The sequence below is a fragment of the Procambarus clarkii genome, chromosome 89 (assembly GCF_040958095.1).
Source record: "Procambarus clarkii isolate CNS0578487 chromosome 89, FALCON_Pclarkii_2.0, whole genome shotgun sequence".
NCBI lineage: Eukaryota > Metazoa > Arthropoda > Malacostraca > Decapoda > Cambaridae > Procambarus > Procambarus clarkii.
The window spans coordinates 6604467-6631703 of NC_091238.1; the positions used below are offsets into that span (position 1 = coordinate 6604467).

The window sequence follows — 27237 nt, forward strand, 5'->3', positions numbered from 1 at the left end:
TATACTGAATTGCAAGATGACATCCACCACCAGCATTTGGTTAGTGGTTAGTAACAAATTATAGACCACTTTGTAGTTAGTCAAAAGGAATTCTCACATTGGGAGCTACTAGAGAATATTTCAGATTTATTTTATTTGATCCAAGATAGCAATTATTCAATTAGAATTGCAAATAAAAACAATAAAACACTAGCCATGCATATTTCCACATGTTACATGACCACTGGAAAACCTTACAAGTTTCAGGCAGGAAAATAATACTTATCCATTACCTTGTCTCCAGGTACAAATCGAAGGCGTTAATGGCTGGCTGTCGTCTTTTCTAATGCTTTTAATATTTTAAGTGCTCTAATTAAACAAACAAAAATTTTTACATCCTGATTGTACCTGTTTAATGGAAATCAGCTGAAATGAAGGTGAAGCCTAATTGTTGAACGATGACAATAAAAAAAAAAAAGACAAGCAAGACACCAAAGAGTGTTGCACTAAAGGATTCCTTTCGAAGCTTTAGCACAACAAATGTGAAAAGTGGTATGAAATGAATTTGGATGACAAAGCTTTAAGTAAAAGGAGTAAATGGCAGAGTTAAAGACCATCATTGAGTACAATGAAGAAGGGTTCATGATTTAATGTCATTCTAAGATACATTATCAGCTTTTAAGAAAAATTTTATATTAAATAAATTGCTGTAATAATACTCTCTAATATTAGCCTATCTAACCAGCTTTTCACGTCTTACCTAGACTGAGACTCTGGCTCCCGTGCAGTGGAAGGTGCCTTTGCATAGTCTCCATTCATTGTCAGACGAACTCGTTCCATGTCTTCTTTAGTAAACTTTATTTCCTGCGTTCGCCGTCTTTCATCTTCACGCCGTCGTTCCTGTTACAATAATACCATTTATTTATTTTTTTATTTATTTATTTATATACAAGAAGGTACATTGGGTTTGTATAGAGTACATAACAGTGTTCTCACATTCTTGCAAAGCCACTAACACACACACAGTTTTGGGCAGATTAATTTGCAGTGTGTGGATAATACAGTATTATACTATTATACTGTATACATACATTATGCATGTTAGGATAATATGTTGTACTGTATATTAATATACGAGACTAAGATATTTTATTATTCCTTCCTATTTTTATAATACTTTAAATCTTGTTACTCGAAGCAGACACTTTTCATGGAAAGTACATATACCAAAAAAAACATAAATGTAATTATAAATTTAAGGTGAGAAGAAGGAAACACAGACCCCAGATAATTTCTAATATAATTACTGCATAATTACTTTTTGGCAGCACCTATACTTCAGTACTACCCCCGCTTTCCCCCCGCCCCCCTCACTAGTAACAATAGAAATATTCAACATTATTTTTCCCAGAGAATAATTATGCACTTCAATACATACATCTGTGATTCGCTGAACCTCTTTTCGTTTCATGTTCTCCATGCGTTCTTGTTCCCTTCGAGCCAGTTCGGCTTTCCTGGCGTTCTCTTCCCGTCTCTTCTGAGCTTGGAATTCTGCTTCAATCTATAAAAAAAAAATTGACAAAATAAATATGCCAAATCTGTGCGTGAAATTTACATTAAAACAGTATATACTCAGAAATGGCATCATTTTTATATGATTAAAGAATTAAAAAACAAAATTTTTTTGCTTTCTTACCAAAGTATATCTCTTAATAGGATCCAGCTTATCCTCCTGGGCATCAATGGTTTTGAGAAAATCATCATGGCGACGGATTAGTTCTTCCACCTCCGGTATAGAATCGCCCATCTGGTCATCCTTGACTATAGTTTCACGCGATTCTATCCACGCTTCAAATACATGAGTGTCCCGCAAGAACACCTACAAAATGGGATGCATTTTATAAAGAGCAAAACAAGTTAAATATCATAAATATGCAGAACACAACTTGTTTTGACTAGCAAAAAAGTTTACCACTTAATTTTCTACTCTCTACTTGAGTGGTCTTTTTGCCCCACCACCTACCTTTTTGTATCTTGCCATTCAAGTTCTGGCTCTGCTTTTAAGCTCTGAATGGAGGTGGTTTCCATGATTTTTTAAATAAAGAACAATCCACTTGTGTGCCACTAATACTAAATATGAGAACTTTCTTGCATTTCTTTAACATTTACACATTTACAACTGCTGCCAATGTCTTTTTTTTTCCTTGGACCACATTGTCTACCGACCAAAGAGTTCTCTAATCTAGCAATTTACTGAAAACCCTAGTTAGCACACAATGGTTCCACTACAACTTCCTCCAGCACCCATGTTGTTACCTGCCTTTCTTCCATCTAGTTACTTCAGGTGTACTTCCATCTAGTTACTCAGGTGTGTCTTAGCTGCTTCTTCAGTGACTGCTTACCTACCTAGATCTTTTCTTGACAGTTTTGGAGGGGGTGGTTCTCCCCCCACGCCCGGCCTAGGAAAAGGCTTGACTGGCAAGAGCTTCGTTCAATAGACCATTGCTTGGAGCAACCTGCAGACCCACACCGCCACTAAAACATGGTTGGTCCAGCACTTCTTGCAGGAAATACTTTTTTTTTTTTTTAATTAACTTTAGTTCAGGCAATATTTCTTATACTTGCCGAGAGGATATTGAAGCGTCATGGACCAGTAATGTTCATACAGTGTTCTATTATACCTATGGCACCTCTACTCTTCACCGAGTATTCTGCATTTCCTGCCATATTGCTTACTCCATTATGTTGTTATTTTACTGCAGAAATTTAGGAATTGACCTTCCAGTATTCTCCATGAATACATTATGATACCCCTCTCATCTTTCAAGACGGTACATTTTCAGAGCTTTGAGGGGGTCTCGATAATTTAGGCACAGTACTGTCTGTGTGCTGTATACGTTTTCTGTATTCCCTACATTTCAAAATTCTCCCCATCTATAAAGGGGTAAATGAGTATCAACCATTACTTAAGGCAGGACACCACAATTTGAACAGCATGAGCACTGTGATGGGATCCTTAGATCTGAATATTCTCATAATCCATCCTACCATTTTTCCAGCCGACACTATTTTTGCTTTTTTTTTTTCTCTCTAAACGTTAAGTCATCAGACACCATTATCATTAGATACTTTAAATGTTGCTTATCTACTATGCGTAGATCTGTTTTGTACCCTGTACTTTGTTAAAGGGCTTAATTTTTTTCACACCTAAATACTGTACCTGGGATTTATCACTGTTAAACATGTTATTTTCCAATGCCCAATCAAAGACTTCAATAATATCAGTTTGCAGGTTTTCAATGTCTTCTACACAAATCATTTTTATGCCAATTTTTGTTTATTTTCATTTCATCTGGAAAAGATGACATGAAGCTGCTCTTCAGACCCACCTCAAAGTATCCAAGGTAGCTTTACCTACATATTTGAAATACCACCTGCTTTAGTGTACATAACACTTACATTAATTACTAATGGGTGGCTTTGTTTTGACCATGAGCTGCAAGTGCCAGTTGAACACATGACAAAAGAGGAGTGGAGCATTTGGTATTTGAGTCATAATGGCATCTTCCTCGTTGTAGGTAATGGTGTCTGGCTAGGTTGCAGAGACCGATGCCTGCCTCCTCCTACCTTTCATGATCTGTTTCTTGTACACCACTTACTGGTACTGGTTCTAAAATTGATATTTACAGTTTGGAATGCTCGTCCTGAAAATAATTCTACAATAATTTTAGCCTCACTACAGCACTTGTCTAGCCTTCCTTCTGTTTTACTTGCCATGTCTTGCCTGTTGGCTTTGAAATCTTGTAATGACAGCAATTTGTAGCATCTAAAGTAAGGTGTAAAACTATTTAACAATTGTAATTTTATGATCTCCACAAATTTATACCATTAAAATATGAAATGTTTCATATCTTTAACATATACAAAATTCCAATGCCAAGTCAGCATGAATGAATTTCTTCATATTCATATATGTACCAATATCTCCTTTAACTTCATAAAAGAAAATTATTTTCATAAGTTTTATGCACTAATGATGGATTCAAAGCAGTGACATTAATTAGGCAGTACCTACCCTCAAGTCATAGTTGTGTTCATATATAGTAGTTCTTGCTTGCCAGGATTCAACAAGTAACTTCCTACGAGCCTCCAGCGTGGCAATCTTCTCGGCTATTTCCTCTGCCATGAAGTGACCTTGATCAATGAGAGCATTACCAGCTGCACTAAACTTGTCAAAGGCATCTGCCCGGGCATCAATTTCTGTCTTGTGTTCCTTGTGTCTTGAGATCACAGCTTCCGAGCCAGGGACATCTCTTGGCAACTCTGGTGCTGTAATCTTCGCTAAAATTTCGCTCAACCAAACCCTTCAAAAGGAAGCATTTAATTCATCAATACCTCGGAAATTAAAACCAATTTTAAAACAAATTATCAAGCACTGAATGCCCATTTGTTGATCTTTATGCCTATTTCATGTACAATCTTCCTGCCACAATGCCCTACTAATGATAACTTTAAATATCCCTCATTTTGTCATCATTGCCCAAATCCAGATATTTAAAACGAGAAATAAATTGAAGTCTTTGGTTAAGTTGAAATACAATTTTATATATTTAAAACAAATTATTTTATCAGTTATTCCCAATAACAGCATTTGGTGGAAAGTCTCAAGTACACACAAACTTCCCTCACTGCACCTCACTACTGGAAAAGCAAAGCATCATATAACTGTTTAAAGTAGGTTCTTTATGCACAAACATCTACTCAATGCTGGAAAAATATCACACATTGACAAAAAGCATTTGCTTTGATTTCGTCTCAAATTTCATATACAGTCATCAGATGCTTCTCCAGCATTCTTTCAAGCTGTAAGGGCAATTGTAAACTCTAAATAACTATATTCCCCAAAGTGAAACAAAAACTTAATATTCACTTGCATATCATATACTGTAAAAAGCTTAGTTTGTATAAAATTTAATAAATTATAAGAACAATGCAACAATAAAAATCACCAGCAATCTTACATCAATTCCCTGTAATCGTCAAAGTATGACTGTAGTTTCTCAGCTTGATACAGCTTGTCTTTCCTTTGTGCAGACTTGTCTAACAAATCATTCCATGCTTCAACAGTTTCTTCATGTTTGACAGAAATATGTTCTCTGGCATCTGGGAACAACTCAGCCAGACGCTTGGCTTCCTCAACCACCGACTCCACCTGGTGGTAACACAACACAAAATTCTTAATTTTCTGAAATTTTTTTTTTTTTGAATGAAATAAATATCAAATTACAGGAGGCCTATACAGTGATAACAAAAAGAAGGGGCCAAGAAGAATTTCAGTGAATTATGTTCTAACACATACCTGGTGTACTATCATCAAAGGTCCTAATTCAATCATAGAATGAGATATGCTCGAGGCAAAAGAATACACAAATTTATGAGAAAAAGAAATAGCTAAGGGGACAGAAGACATTAACACAAAGTAATTTTTTATAAATGCATCAATTATGCATAACTTACTGTTCATAGAATCTTTAAAATAATTATGTAAACTGTGAAGTATAAAAATTAAACTCTTATGAATCCATAACATTCATTGACACTAATAAAATATTGCAATTCAACTAAGAATAGTGAAATCCTCCTATCCGAATCAGTCCCTACAATGTTTCCTAAGGCAAAATCCTTATGATCCATCCAAGACTACCTTGGTTCACTAGTGAAATATATCATGTCATCACTTCAGTGCAAAGATGGCCAGGAAGGGTTCTCTAGCTACTTTCATGAGAGGAGCCAGGGTTACAACCTTCAGTCTCAGGACAAACTGACTTCTGCAGTTTGTTCTGCAGAAAGTTATTATAATTATACGGATAATACAGAAAAGGGTTGGAAAAAGAGAGAATGGGAGAGAACAAAATATGACTAAAGAGGATGCTGATGATGGGCTGTCATAAGCCAAGTCACACAAAGGTTAAGAGTCTTTGTGGGCCTAAGGTACTCATCACTCAGCTAAACAGCAGTAGGGAGAGTATTTGTTATTGAGGGATAAAGGAAATGTGAGGACCAGACCACACACTAGAAATTGAAGAGACGACGACGGTTCAGTCCGTCCTGGACCATTATCACAATCGACTTGATAATGGTCCAGGACGGACCAAAACGTCGTTGTCTTTAATTTCTAGTGTGTGGTTTGGTCAACAGTTTTCAGACACGTTATTGTGACTTTTTCATCTGCATGTAAATGTGAGGAATGAATAAATGTATCATAAACCAAAAGTGAGCAGCAAAGTAATGATAAAGGGAGGGGCTCCTCATCAGCTGTGTTGAGAGTTGGGAGGGGGGCTCTCGGAGCCCCCAATTCATGCAAAAACACGCTGCACCAGTTGTTACACCGGACTTTTGTTGTCTGATACTTGAGCATTACTATTTTACCCATGTTGTTCATCTGTATTACTTGGCAATTTAATTTACTGTATTAACTTTTCAGTATCTTACATTTACTCTGTTCCTAGTAACCTATGTAGTTCAATTTATCCCACATTATATTTTGTTTATGTTTAATGCTTAACTTTATCATAAAACTCGAGTATTATAAACCTTGATTATAATAAAAAAAAATCCGTATGCCTATTTTTGCTCAACCCTCAGAAAAATTGCTGTAACAAATATAAAACAGCTAATCCTATATAATATGGTGAACACTGTAAATGGTTTAATACATATGCAGATACAAGGAGAACTTTACTCAATATTTCTCCAAGCAAAGGCCATATTTGCTACCGCTACTAAAAATGGTGAAAAAGTGCGTAACATTTACAAACCTGTTCCTTTACTGCTGCCAAGTCTCTCTCAAATCCTTGATGCTTCCTTGCTAAGCCTTGAATAGTTTCTAAATCATGACCATAATCTTCTGATGATATAAATGCATCTTTTTCTGCAATCCAGCTGATTGTCTCATCTGCATTTCTGTCAAACACATGAACCTAGGAAAGTACAGTAAATATCATTAATAATACCAATACATATATATAAATATCCACAAGGACAGTTCTATGTATGTTATGACATCAATGTGTCGGTGGGCTTTAATAGCAGAAATTTAAATTATTTATTAGTATCGTACTTTTCAGCATCCTCCTAACGTATAATTTCTGACTAAAGCAAAATAAATATTTTATAGAAGGCAGTTCTTCTAAAGGCCATGTTCTTCTAGCCAGAAATTCATCCTGTACTGTCCTGTTGCAACAATATAACTATTTCTCTTCTATACATGAATATGTTGGCTAGCAAGCTCGATCCAAAGTAAATGCATTCAACTCATTACATGAAGCATTCCTTAAACTATTTATTACAGGCAAATCTCAAAAATTCACATTATATTGTTCATGCCCTGGTCTGGATTGCCTGAAATTTGCCCTTTTGTTTATTTATCCCAAAATTGTCAAATTTTCTTATATCATTGATACAATAACGATTTATGCATATTTAGACTATATTGTACTGCATAAACAGTGATTTTGGTGTAGTATAAGTTTTTTTAAATGATAAATGTAACAAAATTATATTTTTTTACCATTTTGGATCACAGACTGGTCTTAACCCAGTTGTAGCCAAATATGGTTATAGCACCAAGTTACAAGAGATCACATACACTGTGGGATCGAGAGGGCAGGAGGCCTCAGGGGTTAGGGACCAGGCATTAGGGTCTGGCAGATTGCATCGGGTGGGTGAAATCCGATGGGCATGTGGAATACTTTTTAGGGGTCGGGTAGATGGAAGTTATTGGGCAGGCAAGAGTGATTGAGTTATCTGGCAGGGGGAAAGGGATTTATTGGTAAGGCAGGCAGAGGAGGAGAGAGTAAAGGGGCAAGGGATGGTAAAGGGGGTGGGGATGGCAGGGGGAAGGGTGTTCTGGGAGGGAACTGGATGGACATGACCAGTACACATGCACTAGCTCAACTCAGTAGGGCTATGAACACATCAGACAAATTGTTAGAAACACTTATGCAATCTATAACACCGTACAAGTGAAACCATTTCTAACAAAGCATTGCTTTGACTAATATTTATAAATAACAAAGGATGATTAGCAAAAGAAAAAAATGCAGTTCGATGAAAATTATTTTACATGAACTGATGCTCTGGATTTCACCACATTTTTCATGTAATTTTATGTTATTCATAAAAATCTGAACTTGGAGGAAATATTTGGAGAAAGACTTGGTGCAGATTTTCATGGAATCAACTATATTCAGATCCAGATTTTCAGGGTGCCACTGTACAGCTAACTAGGTTGAAATAAATTATTATATCCAAGAAAATTCTGCTCTACCTCACCACACAGCATATGTACCTGCTTAGCTCCAGCGAGAGCTTCTTGTCTTGCATTGGCCAGCTCTTTCAAGTCCTCCCATAACTGCTGCAGTTCATCAGTCTGAAATTTTAGGCAAGCTTAGAACCACAGGATAAGTCAATTTTAAAATGATTTGTGAAAAGTGAGCACCTGTTAAGATGAAACAATTTATATAAAACTAAGTACAGTGGAACCTCTATTAACGAGTTTAATCCGTTCTGGCACCAAGCTCGTTACCTGGAAAACTCGTCTTTGGAAACAAATTTCCCCATTTAAAATAAAGGAAATAAATTTAATCCGTTCCACTCCCAAAAACATCCATACTTGTATGACTTTTTTTTATGTAAATATAATATTGCACATGTAAATATAAATGTTTTGTTGTAGTGTTTTAATATTTACTTTACCTTATGAAGAGTAGTTGCTGGCTTGAGGGAGATGATGGGGAGGTGGGAAGGAGGAGAGGGGTTATGGTGTGGAAGGAGAATCCACCTCTGAGTCAGGCGGACTCTCTCTTCTTGGGAATTTCACCCAAATTTCATTTCAAATGTCACACAAGGATGCATTAGACCAGTACCAAATAAAAAACTACGTTGATTACACTCGTTGTGTCAACAATATAATAGTCTTACCACGAAGATACAATACAATGCCGTTTTCTCAAATAGGCAATGTGGTTATTAAAGAAAATGGAAATTTCATGGCAAACATGTATACAATCCCCAAGTCGATCGGATAAGAATTGGATTTTATAGAAATATTTGCTCGAATGACGCTTGAGCACGGTGTTTGGGTGCATTCAAGAGAAAAAAAGTGTGTTACGTTCAAGTGACATATACCTGCGAAAGTGATAACACTTTCACAAAGTGTTATCACAAAGTGATAAATTAATTAAACATTTTCACACACCGGGTTGTCACTACTATATCAGGGCAGCTTTTCCAAGAATGCGTTCACCTTTTCAAACATTCCAAACACTTCCCTGATCTCAGTGGAAAAGGCAGCATCCTCCCTTACCTCCTCATTCCCTTACTAATGGTGTAAATTGTTGACGAGGACCTGCCATACTTCCTTGTGAGATCAATCACACAGACACCACACTCATGCTTTGCTATAATTTCCTTCTTTAAATCCACAGTAATTGTGTCTTTCTTCCTCTTGACAACACTATCTTTAGCAAGCAGCTTCTTTGGAGACATCGTGTGTTACAAATTATAGTCGCAAAACCACTAAAAACCCAAAGAAAAGCTCAAATAAATCCAGAGGGATGCTTGTCGTGTGAGATACAACAACAACACTGGCTTCGGAGGCGTCCGAGAATTTGTGAGAACCCGCGAGACGCTAGGAAGTGCCATGTGGTTTCACTCGTTAATAGAGGCGAGCTCGTCAATAGAGACAAATTTGCTGCGAGTGGCTTGCTCGTTACTGGAAAAACTCGTTAATAGAGCCACTCGTTAATAGAGGTTCCACTGTACTGAACAGTAGTTTAAAAACAAACAGATAATGTTTCACAGCACTAAACATAGCTTATGTCAGACCATTATTAGAATATGCAGTGCCAGCATTTAATCCCCACTTTGTGAAACTTGAGAAGAAAACTAGTAATCTGGTAACACGACTAGTGCCACAAATAAAAACAAGGCTATGAAGACAGAATAATGGAAATCTAAAACTAGAATTAATAAACACCAGAGAAGACATGACCACAGTATATATTGTGGAATAGACAAGGTGGACAAGGCAAATAAAATAAAGGGGGACACAGGTGGAAGTTGGAAACATATCAGTCGAATGTATGAAGTTCCTAGGACAGTACTTTCAGCTAAACAAATGAAACCAGAAATACAGGTGGAAACCATCTTAATTCACAAGTTTCAGAGCAGGTATGATTGTGTATACAATCCAAGAACATCCAAAAGTATCTTGGTATCCAAGAATACCAGGATAACATAGAACCGAGGGAATAGCTATTGTAAATCAAATTTCCTAAAGATAATGGAAAAGCAGTGACAGTAATAAGACAAGTTTCTACTGGTAATGCTCACTAATTTCAATCACAAATAGATTTTGCAACAAAGGACATCTATGGTGGAAACAAAACATCAGACCAGTGGGAGTCAGACTAGTGGAGAAAAGCCAAACACTTCAACAAGCAACACACAACTATACCATCAAGAGCACAAGAAGACAGACAACCAATTCCAGATCTATTATTCATCCAGAATTAAATAAGCAAATGTATATCTTAATACACACTTTCTTCACATCTGGTAATCAGTAGCTGAATAAGTCACTTGCTATTCACATTCATATTACACATATGCAGTGCATTGAAAATTCATGTACACCCTGGTGAACAACAATTTTCCACTCACCTTTTCCTTAATTCTCTCTGGCTCAGGATGTCCACCCTCAAAAAGGGTTTTTGCCTTCCCTTTTATACTGACTAGTTTTTCTTCATTCACAGCCAGAGCACTAAGGAAGGACTCAAACTTCTGGATCAGGATTTCAACATGCTCCACATCCCTCCCGTAATCCTCACTCGCTGCTATAGCCATCTGATCATTTAGCCATTCGCCCACTTCATCGCTTTCCCGAATGAATGCAAATAATGTGTGGCTCTCTTCTAACCTTTTGGCTCGCTTCTCCCTCAAAATTTTCAGTTCGGCATACTCTTCTGTCACATCATCCTGTACATCAAATATTTCTATTTATAAATACTGTATAATAAAACTTTTCATCCATAATTTAATATCAAGCTATGAAATTGTTTATCACTTATCAAGGGTGGGATTCTTGCAAAATAAACAAGTTCAACCTTAATGCAATAATGAGCAGAGTCATTATTAAACCAAATAATTCTTCTCTAAGTTCCTAAACACTACCATAATACTTCCTTTAAATTTTATAAAGTATGAAGCAGCTGAACTCTTTGACTAATGGATTAGTATATACATTTCTTCCAATAGTTTGAAAATCAATATCCCTGCTGCTACTTTGGTAAGTTGGACATCAAGATCGACTTGTAAGTCACTTGAGATAAGTCTCCTCTAAGATCAATGAAAAAATAATTTAATATCCCAAGAATTTAATGATTGACTGGAAATTATATTTAAATACAGTATTGTTATATTAAACAAAAATTGTAATTAGAAACACACAGTATTGAGTAACCTTTTAGTGAAGTTAAACTCTGGCTTATACTTTTTTCCTTCAGTTGCTGTAAAGAATTACACAGAATTTGTAACCTTTTAACATACATTATATAGTACCAAATAAAATGGCTAAAGATTAAATAAACAACATTTAAAAAGCATGAAACACTCTAAAGGTCATTTTGAAAAAATACTATTACAAAATCCAAAACTTTATACATACCATTTTCTTGGAAATATTTTCACTATCAAAATGTCTCCTTTCTGTAAGCTTGGAGCACAATCCCGAGAGCTTCTCTAAAGTGGATTTAAAACTCTCCAAATCACGTGCAACATTATCAAGCTTTTTGGTCAATGCTCCAGCAGAGGTCTCATCTTTTCCAAAGTCTTGAGACAGAAGCTGTGGCTTTTTCTCTCTCATCCACACTTCGGCTTCACTGGCCTCTGTATAAAACTGAGAAGACAAGATTAAATTTTACCAACAAGGAAAAATGAGATTTGTAAATATGCTTCACAAAAGATTAATATCCACATTTATCAACCCTGAAAGGTATGGCCATAAACAATCACATTAAAAAAAAGAAAGACCTACCAATTGTGACTCTACAGCATCAAGGAGTCTGAGCCGCCTCACACTTGCCGTGTCCTTCAGTTGTGTTAAGCTTGAAAGCAGTTGTGTGATTTTTGTTTCAATCTCAGTAGATGCAAAGTGACCAGATCTTATCATCTGCTGCGATCGGCTATTTACACTATTAATGACTGGTTCATGGGATTGAATTTCTGCTTCCAATGCCTGAAATATATTTAACAATTAAAATTGAACCCCAAAAAAAAAAAATCCTATTAATATCACTTCAATGGTGATAAACAAGTTGAGTAAAATCAGCTTTACAATAGTACTTGTAATGTTACATAAAGATAAATTTATATTGTAACTCACTTGGTGTTTTTTCTGGAGGTTCTGTACAGCTGTAAGTGAAGACCCGAGGTCTTGACTAGCTGCCAAGGGTTCCTTCTCTGCCACCCACAGCAGCTCATCTTCAATATCCCTTAACAGCTGCTGCAGTAACATGGCATCCTCCAAATTCTCGTGTCGGATGTGGATTGGCTCGTGTAAAGAATTGTACCTGAATATTTCAGTGTACGTCAGTATTATGTTCCCCCTAAAGTTACCTGCTTACCTATCACAGTTTATGAGTAGTGACAATAGCCTTTTCGGCCCCTACTTCCTACTTATTTGTCATTATACATTTTATATACACTATAGGTCTATGATTTTAAATGTTATTCTTTAGTACTTTGATTATACAAGGCAGAGAATGTTCATCCCAGTTCAAAAATATTTTAATAATCAGTTCATTACCTAAAAAAAACCTTAAGATGAGTGTAATCATTACCTCTTAGTAACAGCTTCTACTCGCTCTCTTATTTCTTCACTCATAAAATGATTAGCTGATGCAAACGACTGAGCCACCTCTCTGGCTTGATCCACTTCACTCTGATGAGCAGCAACATCTGCCTCAAGTTGCTGGTGCTTCTTTAAAAGACTCTGGACAGATGTCAAGTCACGGCCGTGATCCTCGGACTGAAGTTGGGTCTCGACATCGTCAATCCAAGATTCAAGGTCATCCAAAGTTCGGTTAAAAAGCAATGCCTGAAAATGGTTAAAGCATTACCAAAGTAACTCCTCAGATCGCTCTACAACAATACATACCGCAAGAAACTATCAGAATTTGAAAACACTGTAAATGACTAATAAATAAAAAGTGCAGCGAGTATCAAGATAAAAATATATAATGCTGCAGCATTATTACATGTTAATTAAAGACAAACAAGGCCAACCTAAAGAACTATCAAGAATTAGTTACCAATTTATTTACTTAATTTTTTTTACTCACTTGGTATGCTTCATTTAGTCTATCCTTCTTCAGCTGAGATGAATCTTGCAACTGTTTCCATAAAGACTCTAGACCATCCAAGCGAGCCTGGATCTCTTGCTCGGCATAATGACCACCAGAGATGAGTCCCTCACCTACCACAAATTTAAATTAATATCTGTATACAAAAAAAATACAAAAATATATACGAAACATATTTTGCGGTCTTATTGTTTTTTATTTAGTAAATTGTTAGCTGCATCTTTTGATTGGTGTCTGTGGGGATAACGTTACTTTCAATATCTTTTAGGACTCTTTTCCTCCATTTCTATTAGATTGTTTTACAGGAATTTTTCCACGGACAATAAAACTGAGGAAAGAGTCCTGAAAGATATTATTGAAAGGGACGTTATCCCCACAGACACCAACCAAAAGATCCAGTTAACAATTTGTTACAAAAACAAAGAGACCGCAAGCTTGCTTATGAAAAACTCCCCAGACATCAAGAAAACGCCTTATGAGAGACTAACGTCGTCTATGCCTTCATGTGCCCACTTGGGAACCGTCAGCCCCAATGATCTCAGTATATAGGAAAAACAACGTCTCTCTCTCTAGGTGATTAATGCACAAACAACAGGGTTCCATGAAGGAACATATAATCTCCAAACACAACCAGATCATCACCAGACTTCTTGACAAGCAACACTGAAATAATCGACAGGTATAATGACAGCAAGAGACTGGATATCAGCGAGGAGCCACATATTAAGAAATCTAGATCAGCAATCAACAACCAGCTAACACAATTACATTCTACCCACTTCAAGACCAAGAACCAACGCAGACACAGCATCCAATGACCCTACTTAAGGAATATACGCTGACCTGTTGTTACATTTAATATTCAATTAATAACCCCTGATCCATTTATTCATTGATACATTTAATACCCAATTAATACCTTCTTGTTATGGCATTCATCCACCACCTCACCCAAAGAGTATATAATCCAATGTTATACACGGTAAAATTGTCTTTGAAAATGTAAGGTGTACCTTGCGAAACGCATCCCCAGGCATCAGACAATATTAAAGTGAAAAAATTAATTTTGCAGGGTTAATTTTTCCCTTGACAGTGAAGAAAAGAAAAATATAAGAAATATTGAGAAGATTCATGTTAGAATCATTAATCTTACCTTTCGGTCATATTCAACAACAATATATTATACACATGTATATAGTACAGTATACAGTACGTTAAAACCTACAAGTCTACCTGATAAAAGGTAATTCATACATTAATTACCTTCATGGGTAACAGCTGTAACTCTCCCAGAGTTGGCCAGCACCTCCGCTTCAAATGCTCCATGTTTCTGAATCTTTGACTGAAGATTGGTAGGATCTCTGTAGCTTTCATCGCAAGCGACTTGCAACTTCTCGGAAATCCACCCTTCAACCTCATAAATATTTCTGAGGAATTGCTGTAAGGATTTTGACTCTTCAAGCTTGTGTGTTCGCACTTTTGACTTTGTCTTCAGGTTGTCTCGCTTGTCTGTAACCACTCTCAAGCGACGACGAATTCCATCACTGTCGTAGTGGTCGTTGTCGAGAAGATCCTTGGCAAACACCTCCAGCTGTTCTATCTTGTTACCCTGAGCTTCAAATGTTTTTTCAAAACTCTCATGTTTTTTTATTAAAACTTCTACAGATCCCATTGAATCCTATGGAAGGAAATTATGTACATTAAATATATATAATTACACAGAAAATAATGTTTAAAATAGTATATTTACAATAAAAATACTATAATAATTAAAATTTACATAAAATAAAATTAAATACAGTACATGTGCAGACCATAAATAAATTTAGTAAGAATTAAAAGCGTTAGTTTACTAAATCTGAAAAATCTACAACAAGACACCTGGAACACAACTGTAGAGGGTTTTGGGAGTTGTTCTATTCCAAGCCCAGCCTGCGGCCAGTGATTGGAAAATCAAAAGAAATTAAAGAAATTTACAAGCAATGAGCAAAATGTGTTCTGCGGTGGAAAAATGGGTGTGGATCAGACAGTTGCACCGAGATGACTTGGAGAGAAAGTATGCAAAACACTGCAGTGGTAATTATGGTAATAAATAGTTAACGTGGTAGTTATGGACTTAGAAAAAAAAACATGTGATAAGATAATTGGAAGGGGTGTATGGATGAGCATGTAGGGAGAAGGCTGAATTCAATTCAATTATTTGTAAAATTTGTATGTTGGAAGTAGTGCAAGTGGGGGACAGGTTTCGCATAATTAGAAAGGTGTACCCGAGTTGTGTGAAGTCACAATGGTTATCCAATAATAATTGATAGCATTATGAGGCATCAAATTAATAATGTTAATAGGGAAGTTAACATAAGAGTACAGGTCTAATTCTAATTATAAAAGTACAGTGGAACTTCATAATATCCAAAATATTGTTGCAAACCCCTTTTTGTATTTTCAAAAAAACTTCTAAATTTGAGAATGTCATATCAATAGCCATTTTCTATACCTTAGAGACATAAGCAATTAGAAAATAGCATTTACTACCCAGATAAAAAATTGGTGTTATAATTTTGCTCAAGATGAGCTTGGTTTAACAGCTTCATTACTATACATCTATACGTACTATACGTTATGTACTATACATCTAATATATTATACAAATTCTCTTCTGGGTATGTTCTCAAAATAGAAATGTAAACTCACTCTCACACAAGTAAAAACATATAAAGTGCCCTAAATTAACACAACTATTTGTTAATTATTTACATTAAGGAATAGTGCCACATTTATCTAACCCAAAGTGCCACGTATAACCCTAGGTTATTCATTATGAAGTATATGACCCGTGCACAAGACCACAGCACTGTGAGTACACTTGCAGGGTTTAGCAAACTTGTGTTTACTTACTTCATATATTCTGTTTACACTCTGTGGCATGTTGATGAAGCAAAGCAAAAATTAAAGATTTAAGGTACACAAGAACTACAACGTATACAAATTACATAGCAAGAATATTTACCAGTTTGGACTGAAACAAAATAACTATGCAACTAAACTACACAGATAGATTAGAAGAGGTAAACTATGCAAATATGTAAAAATCATAAATCATTACTACATCTTTTCTTGAAAATATTTTGATTCCCACAAGCTAATAAAACATTGTCAAGCTGGTAAACTAATAATCCTTCATGCCTAACAATTACTTCAGGGACATACCCCAAGATCATCATTATTGAGGAAGGCTTCCTTACTGGCAAGCCAGGAGTTGGCTTGCTCAGTCATCTCTAGGAACACTTGAAGCTGATGAGCTTGGGATAAAACTTTTTGCCGGTCACTCCAATAGACAATAACCTGATGAGAACAAACACAATGAAATATTAATTTAAATAAATATAATATAACATATTTAATATACAAAAGTAATCTGTACATAAGTATTAAGACTTGGTGCATTCAACAAGTTTTATCAATTACAAATTTTAAAAAATGGAAATAAAAGCAAAATGGGAAACCCTATTTTTAACCTTAATTGATACAAGGACTGACGGGCACATTCAACACGAGATCACGTTACTGTTGCAAAATAAGGCTTGTAATAAATAAATGCCACATCAAAGCTCTTATGCCACATGCAAATGCATTAGGAAGATACAGAAAAAATCTTGACTGACTTTCAGATTGTCTACAGTTTTTCTGTTACGTAACAAACAATTACAGCAAAATGTCCATGTATCAATAACATAGGTAGAATACTTTGTGGCAAGATGTAAAATGCTAAGTCCACGACCATTATTACTGTACATGAATGGAACTCAATGGGGTAATAATCATATTAACTAAGCTGACTGATGGATGCTCAGTACTATTACATTTTATAATGACTCGCTAAACAACAGCAACCTTATGAACAAATAAGTGTGGAACAGCAGCAACCTTACCTTGTTCTCTACTTCTGATAATGTTTCAAGGTCTTGTTGAATAGTTTCCTTTGCAAAATGGTTATCAGCAATGAGCTTCTTCCCAAAACGTTGCAAGGCCTTGAAAACGTCTTTGCGACCATCAATTTCTGCCTGAAGAAAAATATTGCATACAGTGTAGCTAATACTGGAACACTGTCAGAAGTTACACACCATCAGCAGGTGTTTCGTCTTTATATTATCATGTCTCAAAAATAGACAAGGCATTAGTAATCCAAAATAAAATATCAAACAAGAAAATTATAAAACAAATGACAGTTTGGAGAAGCTTACATGGAAGACCATTAATGGTGCTGCAATATGAGGAAAGTCAAAGATAGGCCCACAGAAACAATGAACAAAATGACAAGAATAAATACAATATTATTTCAACTTATAAAAATCACGTACAGTGTACAGAGGTACAAAATACTGTACTGCAATAACTAATGTTTACCTTTCTCTCCTGGTGACTCTGGAGCAACATCTCGGCTTCAGCAGTGTTGCTTGGTAATGGTGTTGCATTCATGCGGCTCACAATATCTTCACCCCATCTCTCTAGTTCCCTCAAGTCTGTGTGGAATTTGTGTAATGTATAGGACAAAATCAACTTCTCCTTCCTTCCGTGCGACCCTTCACAAAGTCTCGTCCAAGCCTCCAACACCTCGGCTTGTTTCTCATGGATGGGATCCTTCTTATCTGGGTACTTATTTGCAAGGTTATAAGCATCTTTTTCATGCTGTTTTATCTTCTTTTCAATTGCCGTCATGTCACGAATTATTGTTTCTTGCTTTCTTTGCAAGGTTTCAACCTGGGTGAGGTCTTTACCTGTATCTTCATTTGCTAAGATTACAGCTTTTTCACTAATGCGGTCCTTAGTGTCATCCACATCCCTGTTAAAAGCATGTATTTCCAAGGCTCCTGCCAAGTCAGAACGGTACCTATCAATAGCTCCCTTAAGTGCACGCCACCTGCAAAAAATAATCATTCATAAATAATAATTAATAAAAATAAATGAAAAATAATATAATACAAATAATTAAATAAATAATAATAGTAATAATAACACAAAAATCTCATTAACTTGATTTTATACAAACGAGAAAATCCACTGACTATAGGAGGACACGAACCTATGACCTCAGATTGTCAAGCCGCATACTCTACCACTAGAGTAGGTGACCGGTGGTAGAGTATTCAGCTTGGCAATGCCAAGTTCGTAGGTTCTCATCCACCTCACTGCCCTAGTGGAATTTCCCAATAATAATAATAATAATAATAATAATAATAATAATAATAATTATAATAATAAAACTATGTTGAAACAGGGTTAAAAAAATATCTTTTAGTCAGCAGAAATATCATGCATAACTGCACCCTCAAGGTCATCAGAGCACTCAATCTTACCATCCCCCCTCCCCTGCCTCACCCACATCAACTTTCCCATGGGAATGTTATGTCCTAAGGAGGAGAATCTGTAACTAGCTGCTATCTTATTACTGACAAAACTTTTGTGTTTACCCATCCAACTAGAATCAACAGCCAGTGCCGTTTCAAGTTTACGAATCTGCTCTCCTAACTAACTGCGTCTTTCAATACCAATAAACAAGTTTAGATTATTTTGAGCCTCACTTGTGATTTAATTCACTCTTTCTTTGTTGAACAGCCTTATTGTCACCACAACCCTGCTTGATTATTTTATCTGCCAATTTGTTGATATTTGTGAAGCGTGCATCATCAACACGCATGTCAGAATCCACATCATCCAGCTTACGGTGAAGAGCCATACAGTGTTCGTAGTCCTTTCCAAGATCTCCTACTTGCACCATCATTTCCTATGAAAAAATTGAAAGCAGCATTAATAGTCAATCTCATAATAAAAGTAAGCACACAACTTTATAAAGGTTATACCCTAAATGGCAAGGATACACCAACAACAGGAATGCTATTCAATTTTCTAAAAATATTTGTTTAGGACTTTCTTTTAAGATGGCAATTTATCATAGACAAGATATCTATGATTAATTTATCATAATTCATCATGTGTTATTTTATCGCATGCACGCACACCCTAGGTTTACACCTTTCTCTGACATTCTTATCCTCCCTCAAGACATATTGGTGTACTTCTAGATTTGTGTCAGTTATGTCACTCAACATTAACTCTCAAATGCTCTATTTCCTGTCCAAATACTCATCACGGTATTTAATAATATTTTATCAATTCCATAATACATGTATGCTTATTACTCCACACAGACCCTCTCTTATGTTATTCTATGCTTTCTACAACTCCATAAATGCCATATACATCTTATCATTGTCACCTGCTTTCTCTACTGTATATTTTAAAGAAATTATCCAATCCATAAACTTCTTCCACTAGGGACAATTTTTCATCATTAACTAAATTTGTAATTATCTTCCACAATTTTCTAATAACTTTTTCCCCTCTCCCCCACATACCTTATCCACTAAATTTAGAAGACTAATGCCTCTACAGTTCTTACCCCTCACTACATTACCTAATTTTTAGACAACTCGTTGGCTCATATTATTATATAACTGTACAACTGCAGCCCGTATCCAGTGACGTAGCAAAGTACCATATTTACCTTGTCTCTAATCCATGCATCCACCTTCTCAACTTGAGTATTGAATTCCAGGATATCTTGAGCTTCCTCTAGACCCCGAGAGTGATTCTCAGCATCTAATACGAGCTGTGTCCACCGTTCAACCAAATGGTCCACTTCCTCTTTCACCTGTGCAGATGACTTATGCCGTTGATTTACCAACATCGAGCCTGTTAAGACAATATAACTTTATATATTTAAAAAAATTTTTATAAAGCTCTTGTACCTAATGCTGCAAATGAATGATCATAAAGTACAGCATTACAGCTCTTAATGTATGTTCATTTCAAGTAACAGAAGCAAGAATATAACCAAAAAAAACTTTACCAGGTAGACTTCTGAATAGTCCAGGTCACCCAAGAAAGTACTCCCATGGGGAGAAAAACTTAACTTCCCAAACCAAAAAGTATTTTTTTTACACATGCTTCAGTTCCACTTTGTGGATGACTTAATTTTTCTAGCATCAACATTTTCCTATTTAATAAAATTATTTTTCTTCTTTATATATTTTCTCTTTTACATGCATCTCTACCATGTTTGTGTTCTTTTACATGTTCTAACTCACATTAGTAAATGCTTCACTTCCACGTGAGCTAAATTAAAATGAAATTTAAGATACTCGGGTACTGTCTAACCTGGGAACCCCCAATGCTTTGAGGCATGGTGGCCTCTGCCCTCCTGCCAAACACACGACCAAACTACGACATTGCTACAACGTTAGAACAAATTTTAACACAATTTTAACAACCAATATAGCAAGTGTTAATGTTTTAATACCTCATAAAAATGTTACAACAAGATGTAACTTTATTACAAGTTGTAACAAGGGAATCATAGGGGACCAATACATTGAGTGTTTCTTGAGGTTATCTTGAGACTATTTCAGGGCTTAGTGTCCCTGCGGCCCGGTCCTCGACCAGGTCTCCTCCTTTTTGTTACATATCCCTAGGAAACAGCCTGTAGCAGCTGTCTAACTCCCAGGTACCTATTGACTGCTAGGTGAACAGGTGCATCAGGGTGAAAGAAACTCTGCCCATTTGTTTCCGCCTCTGCCGGAGATCGAACTTGGAACCTTAGGACTACGAATACTGAGCGCTGTCCACTCGGCCATCAGCCCCCCTCCCCGCAATTAAATTTTAGTTTGACTAAAGTTGTATGAAGTGTAACTGATCTTATAATATTATATTGATATTTATTCCACTAAACAAAGGGAAGACAGACAGACATACAATGGAGAAGGATTGGGAGAAAGCAGGCAGAGAAAGACCAATACTACACCTTTCGTCATAATTAGTAACACTATTGTACACCAAAAGACAATTCTAATACTATCATTACATCAATATATAAATATTATAAACTTGTTTATCTGCTCATACCTTTCTCTGTTATCTCCTTTATGCTGCACTCATGAGCCTGAAGTTCAGCCATGAATGCCTGATGCTTCTGAAGTTTCCTCACTTTGTCTTCAAAGCTCGTCACCTCTCCTTTCAGACGCTCTGCTTCCAGGTGGCTGGCCTTCTCATCAATCCACATGTTTGCATCACTGACATCTCTAATAAACTGTGCGTAGAGATGAGCATCTTTTAACTGATGTTTTCGAGCCCTGAGAAATAGAAACAAAAACTAAGAAAATGCCACAAATGCTAATGGAATTAATATAGTCATGGCAATTATTTTCAAAGTTCATTGCCTCTAGAGCAAAATCTGCCTTTTTAATACCATTACCATAAAGCAATTAAAACTGACAAATTTGTCCGTCTTACTTGGTACTTTCCTTGACCCTGGCCCGTCTCATCACGACCTCATCGATACGCTTCTTTATGTGAGGAGAGTCAAAGTGGTTCTGTTCAACAAGCTTTGATCCGTGGTTTTTCAAAGTTTCTAACTTCTCATCTTGAGCATATACCAGTTTCTCAAAGGCATCATGCTTCTTTACCTATAACAAAATAATTTTCATTAATTTATACTATTAATAAAGTAATAAATGGTATAATGCACAAAAATGTGTGTTTTAGTTTCTATGTAAGACACCTTTTTAAACAATCATTTATCTGCTCCCAAAGATCTTGTGGTCTTAAAACAAGATCATATATATATTAAGGCAGGGGAAAACATTCCGGAGTGAGAACCACAAAGAACTCTTCAACCAGTCCCCACATATTTTGCTTTACACATATTCCAGTGCGAGCCCCAAGCCTCTGAATGGCCAACTAAGTATTATCGTAAGTGTTAAAAGGCAATGAATATTGTAATCAATACAGGTCAGATTGACCTGTATTGAAAGACAAACATTATTTTCACGAAACTCAAAACGAAAGTCCATTAAATCATCCCTCTGCACCATGAATTATTGCCAAGGGTGGGCTTTTGTTAATTAGTACCAGATGGCCTGCTTGGCTACCTTGGCTGACCATCCAGAGGAAGCACAGTAGAGGAACTGACAGGATAAAGACAGGTTATTTAGAATGAAAGGTACACAAACAGTGGAACATAGATGTAAACTTGGTACCCAAGTAAGTCACAGACATATTTGAAAGACGTTTTTCAGTGTCAGTAGTGCACAAATGAAATGCACTAAAAAGTGATATGGCAAAGGCAAACGTCACGCAATTTCAAATATAGTTATGATACAGCCCAACAGGTTTGGGAACTTGAACACCAGTTGACTGGCAGTTGAGAGGCAAGACCAAACAGCTGAAGCTCGACCCCAGCAAGCACAACTAGGCAAGTACTCACCTCTGTCCTCCAGACTCGAGCCAGTACTTCCTAACAAGGAACCGACTTGGCACACATAGGGAGCACGGCAGCAAAGAAGGTATATGCTTAAAAATGTGCTTTTCACATTAACTTAATGCCTTCTTTCCTAACAATCACAAACTCCTCCCTAAGGTTAGGGTCTATACAGTGAAGAAACAACTTGCCCATCTGAAGCCACCAACATGAGACCCAGGTAAGATAACTTGGGAGTTACCTTTTTCCCCAGAAAAACTGGGCTCCAGAAGACATGTGCCCAAAAACTTTGAATGAACTTATTTAATTCTTCTTGAGGAGGAAGAATTAAATACATGTAGCAGAGCAATTACTGGACAAGTAATTGAGAAAGTTGAAGACAGACATGGAATAATGCTCAATGGTAAAGAGGAGATGAGTAGTAGATGGTGAGAACACTTTGAATCTAAAGAGTGAAAGTGATAATACCTTTTGAATATGAAAGGATATGACTGTTGGTTAGATGTGTGAAAGATTGAATGAGCCTATATGCCTAATGAAGAGATGATTACATTAATAAAGAAACAGAAATGTATGAAAGCAGGTGTTGAGGATGAGACTTTTTTAAATATTGTATAGAAAAAGAAACAGTGGGAGTGGGCAATTTGCCAGAAGGCAAGGAATAGTGATAATGTGCCAGAGGATTAAAAAATAGCAACAATTGCACCACAGTCTAAATTTAAAATAATGTACTTCACTATGAGCCTAACATTGAGACAAATTGAGAGGCTTTCAAGCCATATAGAAATTGAACATGGCTTTTACTTTTTTTTTCAATTTCCAGACTTTTTGTAAAGTACTGTACAAACTTTCGATATTTTCTAACCCAGAAACTTCCAAAGATATTACTGACATCTTCAATATTATAAAAAATCACATTCAGGTCTCCAAGTTAAGTCGATCATCCCAACATATCTGTCCTGATCCATTAAGTGGATCTTCCGTTCACTTAAAGTACTGAAAAATATTTAATAGTAATATTACTACACGAGTTGTACATACCCATTCAGTTGTACATAAATACCCATTCTGTAAACTTGTATACTAACCTGAGCATCAACTTGTTCAATAGTTGTTCCAAAATCCGCAGATGAGAGCGCAGCTTCCTGTGTACTGCTTATTGTGTCAAGCTGTTTGGCATCTCTCAAGAAGAATTGCAGGTCAATCAACTGATCAAGATATACCTTCTTATGTTGCCAGGCTGCATGAAGTTTGTTTCGCTCATCGAGAACCTGCATTTTAAACGATACATAATCAGGGACAAATATTCTTATAAACAAAAGGTGATTGCAATTATGTGGACGTTTACTTACACAAATGTAATGAACGAAGTCCAAATACTTAAAAACAACATTGTTTATAGATCCATTCAAAACCAACATTGTGATAGTATTAGACATTTGAGTATTAAATAAAATTTGATTTAGGGGGTAAATACATGATAAAATAGTTAAGCAAAAGAAATACAGTAACCATACCTGGAAACTGTAACCCTTTTTATTCCAGGTTGTTGACATCAAACAATGTAAAGAATTGTATACAGAAATAGAGCCAAAATTTTCTCCTTAGAGGGATGGAATAAGAGTGCTATCAACCTGTGTATCTTTCACTGAATGGTGCAATTTTTATTTCACCTGTACAGGCAGCTCTCTATTTCCACTTCACACTTCTCAAAGCCCAGGTAAAGCAAAAACCACCATGAGCATTGAAATGCCACTTTCCATCACATTCCAAATTTGCTCCAATTCTCTTCCACTTTGTCCCGACTTACCTGAGCCATTAGGGTATTTTGGGCTTCAAGTGAGCTTGCCGACCCTGCCCGATTATAGTCGATATTAGGCAGTATTATCATGCTGTCATCTAATGATAATCTTGGGCAATTGCTAGTGGCACTTCAGTAGTTTTAAAGTGGAAAAGTATTTGGGTTCGCCCGTGAAGCTAAGGTTTCGCTTCCATGAAGCATGGAGATCTTTGTATGCAGCTTTGTATCAAAGTTTTCTCAGTGGTAAAAAGAATTCTCTAGATCACAAATTATGTCACAGAGTATCTTCATTCTGTTATCTGATACTTGGCTATGCCTCACTCTTCCATAGTCAATGTTAGATAGAAGCACCCCACATGTATTCCCCTTTAATCTCTCAAATTATCCCCATTCTCTGTTTTGCGGCACAATTTTCCTTTGTACAGTATATGTTAACTGGAACTATACTTTAACATTTTTGAGATATCTTTCATGAGAATTTCAGTTTCACATGAGAGTTTTTGACTCCTACGTGTCACCGATTTTAGCCAGTTTGCAACATCCGTCAGAAAAAATGTAAACTAAACATTTGCCCTTCCAGAAACAGGTGTTAGCAGTAACTGTTTTGCAGGATGTATTTAAGTACCATGATAGATACAGCTGTTTTTTATGGAGATGTGTGTGATGCTGTGCTATACTTTTATGTTGTTCATTGCCTAATTAAATAAAAGCCTTGACAAGTATTATTTTTTTGAATATGGCAACATGCAGTGCTGCTAAATGTCACTATCAGAATAAAGCATACAGCAGACTTTAGAGACAACTTTAGGATTCAGAAAATAGTCAAATATACAGACATGTATATACATATATATATATATACTTTTCTACAAAAGTTGACAAAAGTTTAACATAGCAGTAAAAGATAATTTTTTATTGTTCAAGCAATGTCTAATGCTCAAACATGGCAGCAAAATCAACAAACCTTATTATACTGATGTAGCAGGTTTCAAGGAATTAACAGTGTAGTTACAGCTAAATAAGTTAAATTACGGAGAGAGAGAGAGAGAGAAATAAAAAACGAGTGCAGCGCTGCTTTACCTTATTCACCCTCTCCTCAACTTCAACACATGCATAGTGCCGGTCCTCTACCATATTACCACCAGCTTCAACCACTTTGCTGAACTCATCCTCTCGAGCCTCTATTTCAGCCTTGATGCGTTCGTGTTCGGTCTTCAAACCCTGAGCGCTTGCAGCATCTCGGACTTTCTCCTCGGCCTTCATGGTTGTTCTTAAGTCGCTTGACCAGCTGAGTAGGTCCCGAGACTGTCGAAGAGTTACTAGTACACCATTTCATATTTATGCCAAATTATACTTCTATTGTTTGAATTGTTTTTTTTAAAGAATGAAAAGCTGAAGGATAGTGGAGAGAGGCAATGAGGAAAGGTGAAACGAAAAAGGGGAAGGAAAAAGATGGGACAGGAATGATATTGTAAAGGAAGAAGAAAAAAAAGTAAAACAAAAAGGTAAGGCAACAGTTAAAAATAGGGAAGTGAGAGAGAGAAGGTAAAAGACAACAAAAATATGGTAAAGTGAGGAAAGAATAAAAGGAGGGGAGGAAGGAAAATGCAAAAGGGTAAACAAAGAGATGCCAATAAAATATAATGAAGAGGTGGGCAGAAGAGAACAGAATTACTTTAGGATAAAGAAGGAATGATGAATATATACAATAAGGAAGAAATACCATGAGTAACGGAGAAGGAAGCTAGGAATGCATGTAAGGATCTTTGGATACCAGTATTTAAACAGTTCATATCAAAAAGCAAAATAGGGTTTTGTCCAGTGCTGAATATAACTTAAAACACCCAAAGAACTTGTTATTTTTCATATTTAATGAAATATTTAATGAAACTTGACATCTCAACTTAGCAAAAACAAAATATTTTGACACTAGACAATATCTCAATTTATTTACATCAGCCAAGAACCTCTGAAGATCCGCTGCAGCATGAAGTTGATCCTTCCTTCTTGAAGCTCTCTCCTGGAGCATGTTCCAGTTATCAACCACAAGTGTTTGTTGCTCCGCTATGTGCTCGGCGTTGCTGCCGGGGTAAGTTGCCTGGAGTCTCGCAGAGTCGTCAACCAGAACCTGATTGTCAAACATGTATTATTATACAATCACTACAATTAATACGCACAACATGATTAATAGGGATGAAAAAACTGAAGAATTTCACCAATGGCAACCAGAGAACTACATGACTGCTGGGTTAGAGGGCAACAGGCAAAGAATACTACAAAAATCCAAAGATGTTCATGCAGAAGATTGAGACCACAACAATCCAGGACAGTATCGTGAGGACAATATCAAAGATCTATACTGTATACAACTACAGAGTTCCTAAATTTACACTTGCATATTGTATTCTACTACCCCCCTATATAATGTAAAGTATGTCATTATATATATTGTCAATAATATATGTATACTGTATATTTATTGTACCTGTAACTGTGCTTCCAAGGCCACCAGATCATTTTCAAAGCCTTCATGCTTCCTCAATAATGACTGTACAGAGTTGACATCACGGCCAAGATCATCTGATATCGACTTGTACTTTTCTTGAATTCGAGCCAATGCCTCGGCAACGTCACGATTAAAGCGATGAATTTCTCCAGCAGCTTCCAACTTTTGGTCTCTGGCTTCAATATGTTCTAGAAGACTATTCCATGCAGCCCTG

At 36.2% G+C, this 27237-nt stretch overlaps 1 protein-coding gene across 17 annotated transcripts in view; it reads right to left on the reverse strand.

Annotated features, from left to right (window-relative positions):
• Positions 1 to 27237, reverse strand: part of kst (spectrin beta chain, non-erythrocytic 5 kst) — a 242070-nt gene that overhangs the window by 26222 nt on the left and 188611 nt on the right. For all 17 annotated transcript variants that reach the window (XM_045767218.2, XM_069317861.1, XM_045767217.2 and 14 more), the window contains 25 exons: positions 27003 to 27234; positions 26472 to 26645; positions 25598 to 25822; positions 23805 to 23987; positions 21750 to 21922; positions 21363 to 21589; positions 19966 to 20153; positions 18983 to 19185; positions 17808 to 18321; positions 17333 to 17464; positions 16611 to 16745; positions 14667 to 15081; positions 13383 to 13516; positions 12882 to 13138; positions 12425 to 12611; positions 12077 to 12277; positions 11708 to 11938; positions 10705 to 11019; positions 8330 to 8410; positions 6798 to 6959; positions 5001 to 5191; positions 4055 to 4343; positions 1676 to 1858; positions 1418 to 1540; positions 740 to 879 (listed from right to left, as the gene is read on the reverse strand). In XM_045767218.2, the coding sequence (XP_045623174.1) occupies positions 740 to 879; positions 1418 to 1540; positions 1676 to 1858; positions 4055 to 4343; positions 5001 to 5191; positions 6798 to 6959; positions 8330 to 8410; positions 10705 to 11019; positions 11708 to 11938; positions 12077 to 12277; positions 12425 to 12611; positions 12882 to 13138; positions 13383 to 13516; positions 14667 to 15081; positions 16611 to 16745; positions 17333 to 17464; positions 17808 to 18321; positions 18983 to 19185; positions 19966 to 20153; positions 21363 to 21589; positions 21750 to 21922; positions 23805 to 23987; positions 25598 to 25822; positions 26472 to 26645; positions 27003 to 27234 (5295 nt within the window). The remainder of the gene's footprint in view (positions 1 to 739; positions 880 to 1417; positions 1541 to 1675; positions 1859 to 4054; positions 4344 to 5000; positions 5192 to 6797; positions 6960 to 8329; positions 8411 to 10704; positions 11020 to 11707; positions 11939 to 12076; positions 12278 to 12424; positions 12612 to 12881; positions 13139 to 13382; positions 13517 to 14666; positions 15082 to 16610; positions 16746 to 17332; positions 17465 to 17807; positions 18322 to 18982; positions 19186 to 19965; positions 20154 to 21362; positions 21590 to 21749; positions 21923 to 23804; positions 23988 to 25597; positions 25823 to 26471; positions 26646 to 27002; positions 27235 to 27237) is intronic.